Below are 12375 nucleotides of genomic sequence, written 5' to 3' on the forward strand. Positions count from 1 at the left end.
GGCCAATGGAGACTGCTCTATGTTGCTTGCTCGGCGAAAGGACATCTGCTTTAGCCGCGACCCTGCGTGGGTCGCTGAAATCCTCACTCACGAGGAGGAGGCGAATGTCCTCTGGCATTTGCTCGAGGAACAACTGTTCAAATGAAAGGCACAGCTTATGGCCGTCCATGAGCACCAGCATATCATTCATGAGCTCGGATGGCCTGCGGTCGCCCAGGCCGTCCATGTGTGGGAGCTGCACGGGAGTTAGTGGCGGGAGAGTCGGAAGGTATGGATCAGGCGCACCTTAAGCTTAGTGTACCTGTCCTCCATTGGTGGCTGGCGTAGGAAGTCGGTGATCCGGCCTGCCGTCTCCTAGTCGAGCGTGCTGACCACGTAGTAGTACCGTGTGGTGTCCGCTGTAATGTCTCTGATATTGAACTGGGCCTCAGCCTGCTCAAACGAAACGTGGGGCTGAGTGGCCCAGAGAGTCGGGAGCTTCAGAGAGACCGTGCTGTGCGAGTTGCTCGAACTCATGGCTGGTAGCTGAGTCGCCGGCTTCAGACGCCGTCTGGAACGTTGGGGTCACCAATGTAGTCGTGCGTAATGCGCTACTAAAGAAACACGGAGGCAGAGAGAGCTGAATTCAGAATGCCTTTACTGATTCAAGATCGCGCGCTTAAATTTCCCCTCCCATGGGCCCCTGCGATCTGTGGGGCGGACATGTCGTCAGACTGTCCCCGGAAGGTATGCCCCAAGCAGGTAGTTCCAAACGCGCTACCACGTGTCTTCCCGCGGCTCCTGATGGTGGTTGGAGTCCCGCATGTGCGGGCCGCCACAGGAGCACAATTTTCAACTCAGCTGATCAAGTCTGCTCAATCATTCCACCATAGCTGATATGTTATCCTTCTCAACCCTGTTCTCCTACCTTCTGTCTGTAACCTTTGACGTCCTGTTCAACCAAGAACCTATCAACCTCTGCTTTAAGTATACTCAATGCCTTGGCAGCTGTTCTATGGCAATGAATTCACAGATCCACCATCCACTACCTAAAGAAATTCCACACCTCTGTTCGAAATGGATGCCCCTCTATTCTGAGGCTGTGTCCTCTGGTCCTAGACTCACCCACAATAGGAAACATCCTTTCCACATACATTCTGTCTTGGCCTATTCGATAGGTTTCAATGAAATCCCCCCACCCCGTTTTTCTAAACTCCAGTGAGTACAGCCCAAGAACCATCAAATGCTTCTTCATACATTAGCCTTTTCTTTCCTGGAAGAAAATTCTCGTAAACCTTTTCTGGACCGTCTCTAATGCCAGTACATCTTTTCTTCGATAAGGGGCCCAAACTGTTCACAATACTCCAGATGCAGTCTGACCAGTGCCTTATAAAGCCTTAGCATCACATCCTTACTCTAGTCCTCTAACATTGCAGTTGGCTTCCTTACCACGGACTAATACTGCAAGTTAACCTTTAGGGAATCCTGCACAATGATTCCCAAGTCCCTTTACACCTCTAATTTTTGAATTTCTCCAGTTTTTAAATAGTTTTATGCCTTTATTCATTCTACCAAAGTGCATGATCATACACTTCCCAACACTTCTTAGCCCATTCTCCCAATCTGCAAGTCCTGCAGACTCCCTGCTTCCTCAACACTACCTGCCTCTCTACCTATCTTCATATTGTTGGCAAACTTGGCACAAAGCCATCAATTCCATCATCCACATAGTTGACATATAACATAGAAAGAAGTGGTCTCAACACCAACCTCTGCAAAACACCACTTGTCACCGGCAGCCAGAAAAAGCTCCCTTTATTCCCACTCTTTGCCTCCTGTCAATCAGCCAATCTTCTATCCATGCTAGTATCTTTCTTGTAATACCATGGTTTCTTAGCTTGGGTTTAGCAGCCTCATGTGGGGCACTTTATCAAAGGTCATCTGAAAATGTGCTGTAGGTTTTCTATGTTTCTAACATTTCTAACAAAGCTGCCAGCAAAGATATTGGTCCCCCTCAGGCTCAGGTGTAACCCTTCCTTTTTGTACAGGCCATACCTTCGTCAGAGTTCCTAATGATCTAGAAATCTGAAACCCTGCCCCTACACTACTACAGCCTCACATTCATCTGTTCCGCTATCCTATTCCTGCCTTGACTAGCACAAGGCATTGAGAGTAATCCAGAGATTACTACCTTGTAAGTCCTGTTCTTCAACCTGTTCCCTAACTCCCTAGACTCACTCCGCAATTCAGTGCCCTTTCTGCTGATGAAGTCATCAGGGAGACCATTAGGAAGCCCTCTGTTGGTCAGGGTTGACCATGGATATTGCATCCTAGCTGTTTAGATACACAAGCTAGGGCAGTACAAGTTGTTGCTGATCCAGCAGGCACCTCCTTTCTACATAGCTGTTGAATCCCAATGAATGGCAGACAATATAATTCAGCACCAGCAGCGTTGCAGAAGTTGCCAGTCTGTGTTTATCTCAGGTGGGATTGCTGCAGATTTTTTTTCTTGGGGTTTACTCCTGAAGCCTTCCCCGTGAGTGGGTATAGCCTTAAAGCAGCGGAGGTTTGATATCAGAGGATTCCTTCTCCTGGTGGATGAGCCGCCAACCATGGCTGATGAGCCCCATCTGCCCGGAGCAATTAGTTTTAAGGCACCAGTAACCCACTTTTGCCCCTTCTGTCAGTAGGAACAGTTCCACCAGGCTTAGTAGCTAAGCCACAAATGAAGACCAGGAGCTGGAATTGAAGGTCAGAAGCTGTTGGGAATATTTAATAGGTAGAAGGACCTTATCCTCAGTACCTCCCCTTGTATATAACAACCTTAAGGAACCAATGAAGGCTGTTTGGTACCCTGAAATCCCACATCTTACAGGGGGAGCATTCCACTGCCAGAAAACCATCCTGCCTACACTTGTTATACCTCCAGCCTCTCAAACTGAAGTTCTAGCCTGCGCCTGTTCTCTCCCAAGCTGCCTGACCGTTCACATAATGACTGCTCTGCTGAAACCTCACTTCTTTTTATTGCTCTTGCTAATTAACTCCAGTTACTATTAACCCAAGCAATCTCCTGCTCTACAGATAAGTCCTGAAAGATTTATTATCACTGACATGTCATAAATTTAGTTGTGCAGCAGTGCAGTGCTACAGTGGCATGCAAAAGTTTGGGCACCCCTGGTCAAAATTTCTGTTAATGTGAATAGCTAAGCGAGTAAAAGACGACCTGATTTCCAAAAGGCATAAAGTTAAAGATGACACATTTCTTTAATATTTTAAGCAAGATTACTTTTTTATTTCCATCTTTTACAGTTTCAAAATAACAAAAGGAAAAGGGCCCGAAGCAAAAGTTTGGGCACCCTACATGGTTAGTACTTAGTAACACTCCCTTTGGCAAGTATCACAGCTTGTAAATGCTTTCTGTAGCCAGCTAAGAGTCTTTCAATTCTTGTTGGGGGTTTTTTGCCCATTCTTCCTTGCAAAAGGCTTCTAGTTCTGTGAGATTCTTGGGCCGTTTTGCATGCACTGCTGTTTTGAGGTCTATCCACAGATTTTCGATGATGTTTAGGTTGGGGGACTGTGAGGGCCATGGCAAAACCTTCGGCTTGCGCCTCAAGGTTGTCCATTGTGGATCTTGAGGTGTGTTTAGGATCATTATCCTGTTGTAAAAGCCATCTTCTTTTCATCTTCAGCTTTTGTACAGATGATGTGATGTTTGCTTCCAGAATTTGCTGGTATTTAATTGAATTCATTCTTCCCTCTACTAGTGAAATGATCCCCATGCCACTGGCTGCAACACAAGCCCAAAGCATGATTGATCCACCCCCATGCTTAACAGTTGGAGAGGTGTTCTTTTCATGAAATTCTGCACCCTTTTTTCTCTAAACATTCCTTTGCTCATTGCAGCCAAAAAGTTCAATTTTAAATTCATCATTCCAACAGGACTTGTTTCCAAAATGCATCAGGCTTGTTTAGATGTTCCTTTGCAAACTTCTGATGCTGAATTTTGTGGTGAGGACTCAGGAAAGGTTTTCTTCTGATGACACTTCCGTGAAGGTTATATTTGTGCAGGTGACGCTGCACAGTAGAACAGTGAATCACCACTCCAGAGTCTGCTAAATCTTCCTGAAGGTCTTTTGCAGTCAAATGGGAGTTTTGATTTGCCTTTCTAGCAATCCTATGAGTAGTTCTCTCGGGAAGTTTTCTTGGTCTTCCAGACCTCAACGACCTCCACCGTTCCTGTTAACTGCCATTTCTTAATTACATTATGAACTGAAGAAATGGCTACCTGAAAATGCTTTGCTATCTTCTTATAGCCTTCTCCTGCTTTGTGGGTATCATTTATTTTAAGTTTCAGAGTGCTAGGCTGCTGATTGTTGGGACAAGGTTTGAGGGGTCAGGGTATTTATAAAGCTTTGAAATTTGCATCAACTGGCCTTTCCTAACGATGACTGTGAACAAGCCATAGCCCTAACAAGCTAATTAAGGTCTGAGACATTGGTAAAAGTTATCTGAGAGCTCAAATCTCTTGGGGTGCCCAAACTTTTGCATGGTGCTGCTTTCCTTTTTTTCCACTCTAAAATTGTACAAAACAAAAATAATACACTACTCTTGCTTAAAATGTTGAAAAGAATGTTTCATCTTTAACTTTATGACTTTTGGAAATCAGTTCATCTTCTTCTCACTTAACAGTAACAGAAATTTTGACCAGTGGGGTGCCCTCTTTTTCTGGGGGTGTCTATAGATGTTGCTTGTTGGCCTCTCGCTAATCCTGGACCCAGCAGTGAGAAAACCACCTTTTCTCAAGTTCCATATGTCTAGGGTAGATATGACTTGCATCCCACCAAACCCAAAAGGTTGGGGATATCTCACCCACCCAAACCCCGGTTTGCGTCAACACTGTGTAATAGTGGCCCCCATGCAATCGCCTGTCAGAATAACAGACTGTACACTTCATACAATTATTGAGAAAGTATATTTATGAATGTTAACTTAACCAAAAAGTTATTAAAGAAAAGGAAAAAAAATGAAAGAGGCCCATCATAATTAAAACAGTCAAATGTGCACAGGTAGGAACTCAAATCTTCCAAAAGCCAATGTGGCCAATGTACTCACAAAGCCATCTCCCTATTCACCAATCACCGATAGAACTTCCCCTCTGGGATCCATTCAATCATGCATACCCGTGGATCAAACCCGACGGCCGATTCTCTTGAGTTCCTTCTCTCTTTATCTCCCACGGGGGAAAAAGACCTCAACCCACCTCAGTGTCCATCACAAAACCTCCTCCCCGCCACCCCACCCCACCCCAGTGTTCTCTAGAACCTTTTTCCAGTTCCATCATCCGGATTGGATCATACAACTTTCCTAAGCATGAGCATCACAACCCCTTATTTTTAATGGTAATCCAAATACCCTGTACTACCAGCAGAACACACTGCTTCTACAGAAAAACCATTATGTGAAATGTCCTGCAACACTAGCAGTAAAATCTTTCCCAGGGCATTAGATAATATACATGTATTAAATAAGTACTGTAAAAAGAGAGCAAAGGTAGTGAAGTGATATTTTCCTGCCCGAGAAGTAACTTGGACCATCTCCATCTTGCCTACTGGCAAACTGGTCCATAGCAACAGTCTTCATTCAACCATGGTATATCCGGACAGCAAAGATGCATACATCAGGATGCTCTTGATCTGACTATAACTCAGTTTTCAATGCCATCATCTCTTCAGAACTAATCAATAAGCTTCAAGACCTTAGCCTCGATACCCCTTTGTGCAGTTGGATCTTCAATTTCCTCACTTGCAAACTGAGTTAGTTCAGATTGGCAACAATAGTTCCTCCACAATCTCCATCAGCACAGGTGTACCGCAAGGCTATGTGCTTAACCCCCTGGTCTATTCAGTTTACACTTAAGACAGCTCCAATGCCATATTTAAGTTTGCTGATGACACCACTGTCACTGGCCAAATCACAGGTAGTGATGAATCAACATATAGGAGGGTGTTTAGAAATCCAGCTGAGTGGTGGCACAACTCTTACTCAATATCAGTTAGACTAAGAAACTGATTACTGACTTACAGAGGAGGAAATCAGAGGTCCATAAGCCAGTCCTCATTGGAGGATCAGCAACTTTAAATTCTTTGATGTTATTATTTCAGAGGACCTGTCCTGGGCCCAGCACCAAAATTCAACTACGAGAAAAGCACGGCAGTGCCTCCACTTCCTTAGGAATTTGCAATGATTCTGCGCTTGTATTCACTAGAATTCAGAAGAATGAGGAGTGACCACATTGAAACCTATTGATGGTGAAAGACCTCGATAGAGTGGATGTTTCCTATGGTGAGAGAGGTGAAGACCAAAGGGTCCAGCTTCGGAATAGAGGGTCACCCTTTTAGAATGGAGATGAGGAGGAATTTTTTTTTAGCTAGAGTGGTGAATCCGTGGAATTCTCTGCCACAGGCACCTGTGGAGGCCAAGTCTTTGTGTTTATTTATATTGATAGATTTTTGATTGGTCATGGCATGAAGGGTATGGAGAGAGGTCAGGAGTTGAGGCTGACAGGAAAATTGGATCGGCCATGATGAAATGATGGAGCAGACTTAATGGACCAAATGGCCTAATTCTGCTCTATATCTTATGGTGTTAAGGCCTTACAGTTTTATCATTTTAAAGGACCTGTCCTGGGCCCAGCATGTAATTACTGTGCAAAACTCTTAGGCACATATATGTAACTAGGGTGCTTAAGACTTTTGCACAGTACTGCATTTGTATGCTTCCCATTCCTTCCCCTCTCCTTGCCCCCTTCCCACTGTCAGTCCACAATACAGACCCGTATCCGAACCAAGTTTATCATTACTCACATATGGCATGAAATGTTTTTTCTTGTTATAGCAGCAGCAATGCAGTACAGAAAATACTACAGTACTGTGCAAAAGTCTAAGGCACCCTAGCTCTATCTATCTATCTTTATATATATAAAAGACTTTGCACAGTACTCTATGTGCAATTATGAAGAATGCATGACTGTGCTTCTGCTTCCTAAGCAGTGTGCAAAGATTTGGCATAACATCTATAACTTTGACTAACTTCTATGATGTGTCATGAAGAGTGTATTGATTGATTATATCACAGCCTGATTTGGAAGCACCAATGCCCTTGAATAGAAAATCCTGCAAAAAAGTGGTGGATATGGCCCAATCCATCAGCGGTAGAATCCTCCCCACCATTGAGCACTTCTACACAGAAAAGCAGCACTGTCACAGGATAGCAGCATCCATCATCAGGGACTGCCACCATCCAGGTCATGCTGTCTTCTCACTGCTGTCATCAGGAAGAAGGTACAGGAGCCTCAGGACTCTTAACTCCGGGTTCAGGAACAGTTATTACCCCTCAACCATTAGGTTCTTGAACCAGAGGGGATAACTTCACTCACCCATCACTGAACTGCCCCCACAACCTATGGACTCACTTTCAAGGACTCTTCATCTCATGTACTCTATATCTGCTTTTTTTTTCTTTTTGTATTGCACAGTTTCTTGTCTTTTGAATACCTGTTGGTGCAGTCTTTCATTGATTCTAATCTGGTTATTGGATTTACTGAGCATGGCCGCAAGAAAATAAATCTCAGGTTTATATATAGTGACGTAGATGTACTTTGATAATAAATTTACTTTGAACTTTGATTGTCCATGGGTTCAGAAATCCAATAATGTTGGAGAAGAAGCTTTCCTAAAACATTCAGTGTGTGTCTTTGGACTCCTGTACACCACCTTGGTTGTAGCAATGAGAAGAGAGCATATACTGGGTGATTGGGGTCCTTAATGACTGATGCTATTTTTTTTGAGGCATTGCCTTTTGAAGATGTCCTTGGTGACGGGGAGGCCAGTGGCCATGATAAAGCTAGCTGAGCTCACAACCCTCTGCAGCTTTTTCCAATCCTGTGCATCAACCCCTCTGTACCAGAAGGTGATGCAATGAGTCAGAATGTTCTCCACAGTACATTTGTTGAAAATTACTAGTTTTTGGTGAAATACCAAATCTCCTCAAACTCCCAATGAAATATGGAAGCTGACGTACCCTCTTCATAATTTTTCTGCCACTGGGACTGGATGTAAAGTAATAAGAAAGGTAGAGAATGGAACAGGAGCATATCTTTCAGCCCATGGTGTTGAGCCCAGCTAACTAATATAACAATTAAATGCCTAACTAAACTGATCCCTTCAGCCTAAATTGTGACAATAACCCTCCATTCTCTAACTCTTTAAGGCCTCTATTGTTATCTGCCTCCATCACCCCGGCAATACATTCTAGGCATCCACCACTCTGTAAAATAGAAACCTAGTTCCTGCACATCTAATTTGACTGTAAGCCCTGTGAAAAAAGCAAGCATGTGATTTTTTTTGCTGGTGTGTTTTAGACACGATGGTGTGCACGGGCTGTTGTTCAAGTCTGGACCACATTGTAACATACCTTTTCAAGCAGTTGTCCCGTAGCACGAAAAAGCGGACCACGCCGATTTCACAGGAGAGTGACCGTTTCCTGCACATCATGCAGCAGCATCCTGAAATGATCCAACAGGTATGCAAAGGGGGCACTGGAGAACTCAAATCTCTGCGGGCACTGCACGTCATCTTTCATAGAAGAATGAATCTATAGCTTTCCACTTTATCGCAATCTGGAACATTACGGTGTAATACAGTCCTTTCAGCCCACAGTGTTTGCCAAACCTTTGAGGAACAGTACCCTCCTTTCTTTAAAATCAATGCAGCTTCAAATTCTAGTGCTTGAACCTGTTTGCAAACTGATGGGCATGAAAAGGCACCATTGTCCTGTTAGTAAATCTCAGGCTGCAGATCGGGGTGGGGTGGTTTGCTTTTCATCTGTACCAATATGAAAGCATTTCGAGTGGGTTAAGGATAAAATCATCACAGATTTGTTTAAGGCATTCCACTTCCTATTTCACAATGCTGTGTCCTTATAGCCTTCTCTCAGGTCGGTCTCACCCTGCCCTCCTACATAGCCCTCCATTTTTCTTTCATCCATCTGCTCTGCACCTAAGAATTTTGGGTGTGTTTCTGTATAACTCTTTCTAATGTATAGAGAATATTGAACTGCACAATACAGGCCTTTTGGCCCACAATATAGTGTCCACCCTTTAACCTATTCTAAAATCGATCTAATCCTTCCATCCCATGTAACCCTCCATTTTTCTTTCATCAATGTGCCTAACTAAAAGTTTCTTAAATGCCCCTAATGTATCTGCCTCTACCACCACCCTTGGAAGTGCACCACTCTGTGTGGGAGGTGGGGGGAGTCTACCTTTGACATCCTCCCCTATACTTTGCTCCAATCACGTATTAGCCACCTCCCTCTGCCCTAGGGATAAAGTCTCTAGCTCTCCACTCGACCTATGCCTCTTATCATCATGTACATCTCTATCAAGTCACCTCTCATCCTCCTTCACTCCAAAGGGACTAGCTTGCTCAACCTATCCTCAGAAGACACGTTCTCTTTTGTTTAACTTGAGCAAGTGTTTATGTGCACTGAGGGGCAATGCTGTTCAGGTGTGTTTGGACTTTCAAAGGACATTTAACTTAATAAGCTTTTTAACAATTTTCGGGGCTGGGGAATTGATGTGAAAGATGTTGAATGAATGTGAATTTGGCAAGGGAAATGTAATAATGATGATCCTCAATGGAACCTAGGCCACTGCGGACACTCAAATGAAATTCAAAGATTTATGGAAGTTAAAGCTTATTACTAAGAAATGAAAAATGATTATATTTCACTCAGAAAAATGAGAAGCAAATTTATCTAGGGGGCTCAAGAGGGTACAGGAATAGAGTTGTCTGGGGCTGTACATTGACAAAATCTTGAAAGGTTGTCACACAATCAGGCTGCCTCCAAGGCTCCCTGGAACTGGAGGAAATAGCGGAGGTACTTAATGAATGAATACTTTGCTTCAGTATTCACTACGGAAAAGGATCTTGCTGATTGTAGGAATAACTTGCAGTGGACTGAAAAGCTTGAGTATGTAGATCTTAAGGAAGAGGATGTGCTGGAGCTTTTGGAAAGTGTCAAGTTGGGTAAGTCATCAGGACCGGATGGGATGTACCCCAGGCTACTGTGGGAAGCGAGGGAGGAGATTGCTGAGCCTCTGGCAATGTTCTTTGCATCATCAATGAGTTCAGGAGAGGTTCCGGAGGACTGGAGGGTTGTGGATGTTGTTCCCTTATTCAAGAAAGGGAGTAGGGATAACCCAGCAAATTATAGGCCAGTGAGTCTTACTTCAGTGGTTGGTAAGTTGATGGAGAAGATCCTTAGAGGCAGGATTTATGAACATTTGGAAGGCATAATATGATTAGGAATAATCAGCATGGCTTTGTCAAAGGCAGGTTGTGCCTTATGAGCCTGATTGAATTTTTTGAGGATGTGACTAAATACATTGATGAAGGTAGAGCAGTAGATGTAGTGCATATGGATTTCAGCAAGGCATTTGACAAGGTACCCCTTGCAAGGCTTATTGAGAAAGTAAGGAGGCATGGGATCCAAGGGGTCATTGTTTTGTGGATCCAGAACTGGCTTGCCCACAGAAGGCAAAGAGTGGTTGTAGAAGGGTCATATTCTGCATGGAGGCTGGTGACCAGTGGTGTGCCTCAGGGATCTGTTCTGAGACCCTTACTCTTAGTTATTTTTATAAATGATCTGGATGAGGAATGGGTTAGTAAATTTGCTGATGACACAAAGGTTGGAGGTGTTGTGGATAGTGTGGAGGGCTGTCAGAGGTTACAATGGGACATTGATAGGATGCAAAACTGCGCTGAGAAGTGGCAGATGGAGTTCAACACAGATAAGTGTGAGGTCGTTCATTTTGGTAGGTCAAATATGATGGCAGAATATAGTATTAATGGTAAGACTTTTGGCATTGTGGAGGATCAGAGGGATTTTGGGGTCCGAGTCCATAAGACACTCAAAGCTGCTACGCAGGTTGACTCTGTGGTTAAGAAGGCACACAGTGCATTGGCCTTCATCATTCGTGGGATTGAGCTTAAGAACCAAGAGGTAATGTTGTAGCTATGTAGGACCCTGGTCAGATCCCACTTGGAGTACTGTGCTCAATTCTGGTCACCTTACTACAGGAAGGATGTGGAAACCATAGAAAGGTTGCAGAGGAGATTTGCAAGGATGTTGTCTGATTGGGGAACATGTCTTATGAGAATAGGTTGAGTGAACTCAGCCTTTTTGTCCTTGGAGCGACGGAGGATGAGAGGTGATCTGATAGAGGTGTACAAGATATTGAGAGGCACTGATCATGTGGATAGTCAGAGGCTTTTCCCCAGGGCTGAAATGGCTAGCTCGAGAGAGCATAGTTTTAAGGTGCTTGGAAGTAGGTACAGAGGAGATGTCAGAGAAAAGTTTTTTACGCAGAGTGTGGTGAGTGCATGGAATGGGCTGCCAGCAGAGGTAGTGGAGGCGGAAACGATAGGGTCTTTTCAGTGATTCCTGGTTGGCTAGATGGAGCTTAGAAAAAATAGAGGGCTAGGTAGTTCTAAGTTAGGGAATGTTCCGCACGCTTTGTGAGCCGAAAGGCCTATGTTGTGCTATAGGTTTTCTATGTTTCTACAACCGTATAAAGTTAGACCATAAGGCATAGGAGCTTGAATTCCAGTTTCACCACCCTCTGGCTAAAAAAATTCTTCATAATTGTGCTAAACCATTAATAAACACCAAGTCTCAGGCCCTTCAGCTCATGATGTTGTGCCAACCTTTTATTCCACTCTTAAGATCACTCTAACCCTTCCCTCCTGCTTAGCCCTCCATTTTGCTTTCAACCATGTGCTTATCTAAGGGTTTTTTAAATGTCGTTAATGTACCTACTTTTACCATCCTAGCAGCATGTTCCACACCCACGACTGAAAAAAAACCTACCTCTGATATCCCCCCTATACTTTCTTCCAAACACCCTAAACTATGCCCCTTCATGTTAGCTATTTCCGCCCTGGGGCAAAAATCTCTGGCTGTCCATTTGATCTCTGCCTATTTTTATTTCATACACCTTTTGTTAGTGATTAGTAAGTTTGCAGATGACACCAAAATTGGCGGGTGTAGTGGAGAGTGAAAGAGGATCTGTAACTGAGAAATGGCAATGGAATTTAACTTGGACAAGGCACAGTAGCATAGCACTAGTGACCCAGATTCAATTCCTGCACTGTCTGTAAGGAGTTTGTAAGTTCTCCCCATGACTGTGTGGTTTCCTCTGGGTGCTCTGGTTTCTCCCCACATTCCAAAGATATATGGGTTAGTAGGTTAATTGGTCTCTTGAGTGTAATTGGGTGTTACGGACATGTTGAGCCATAAGGGCCTATTACTGTTCTGTATCTAAATAAAATGTTC

At 43.9% G+C, this 12375-nt stretch overlaps 1 protein-coding gene across 3 annotated transcripts in view; it reads left to right on the plus strand.

The window, feature by feature from the left end:
- xpo7 (exportin 7) overlaps positions 1-12375 on the plus strand; it is a 193386-nt gene that overhangs the window by 173713 nt on the left and 7298 nt on the right. For all 3 annotated transcript variants that reach the window (XM_059959530.1, XM_059959646.1, XM_059959588.1), the window contains one exon: positions 8399-8559. In XM_059959530.1, coding sequence (XP_059815513.1) covers positions 8399-8559 — 161 coding nt within the window. The remainder of the gene's footprint in view (positions 1-8398; positions 8560-12375) is intronic.

The sequence above is a fragment of the Hypanus sabinus genome, chromosome 1 (genome assembly GCF_030144855.1).
Source record: "Hypanus sabinus isolate sHypSab1 chromosome 1, sHypSab1.hap1, whole genome shotgun sequence".
NCBI classification, from domain to species: Eukaryota; Metazoa; Chordata; class Chondrichthyes; order Myliobatiformes; family Dasyatidae; genus Hypanus; species Hypanus sabinus.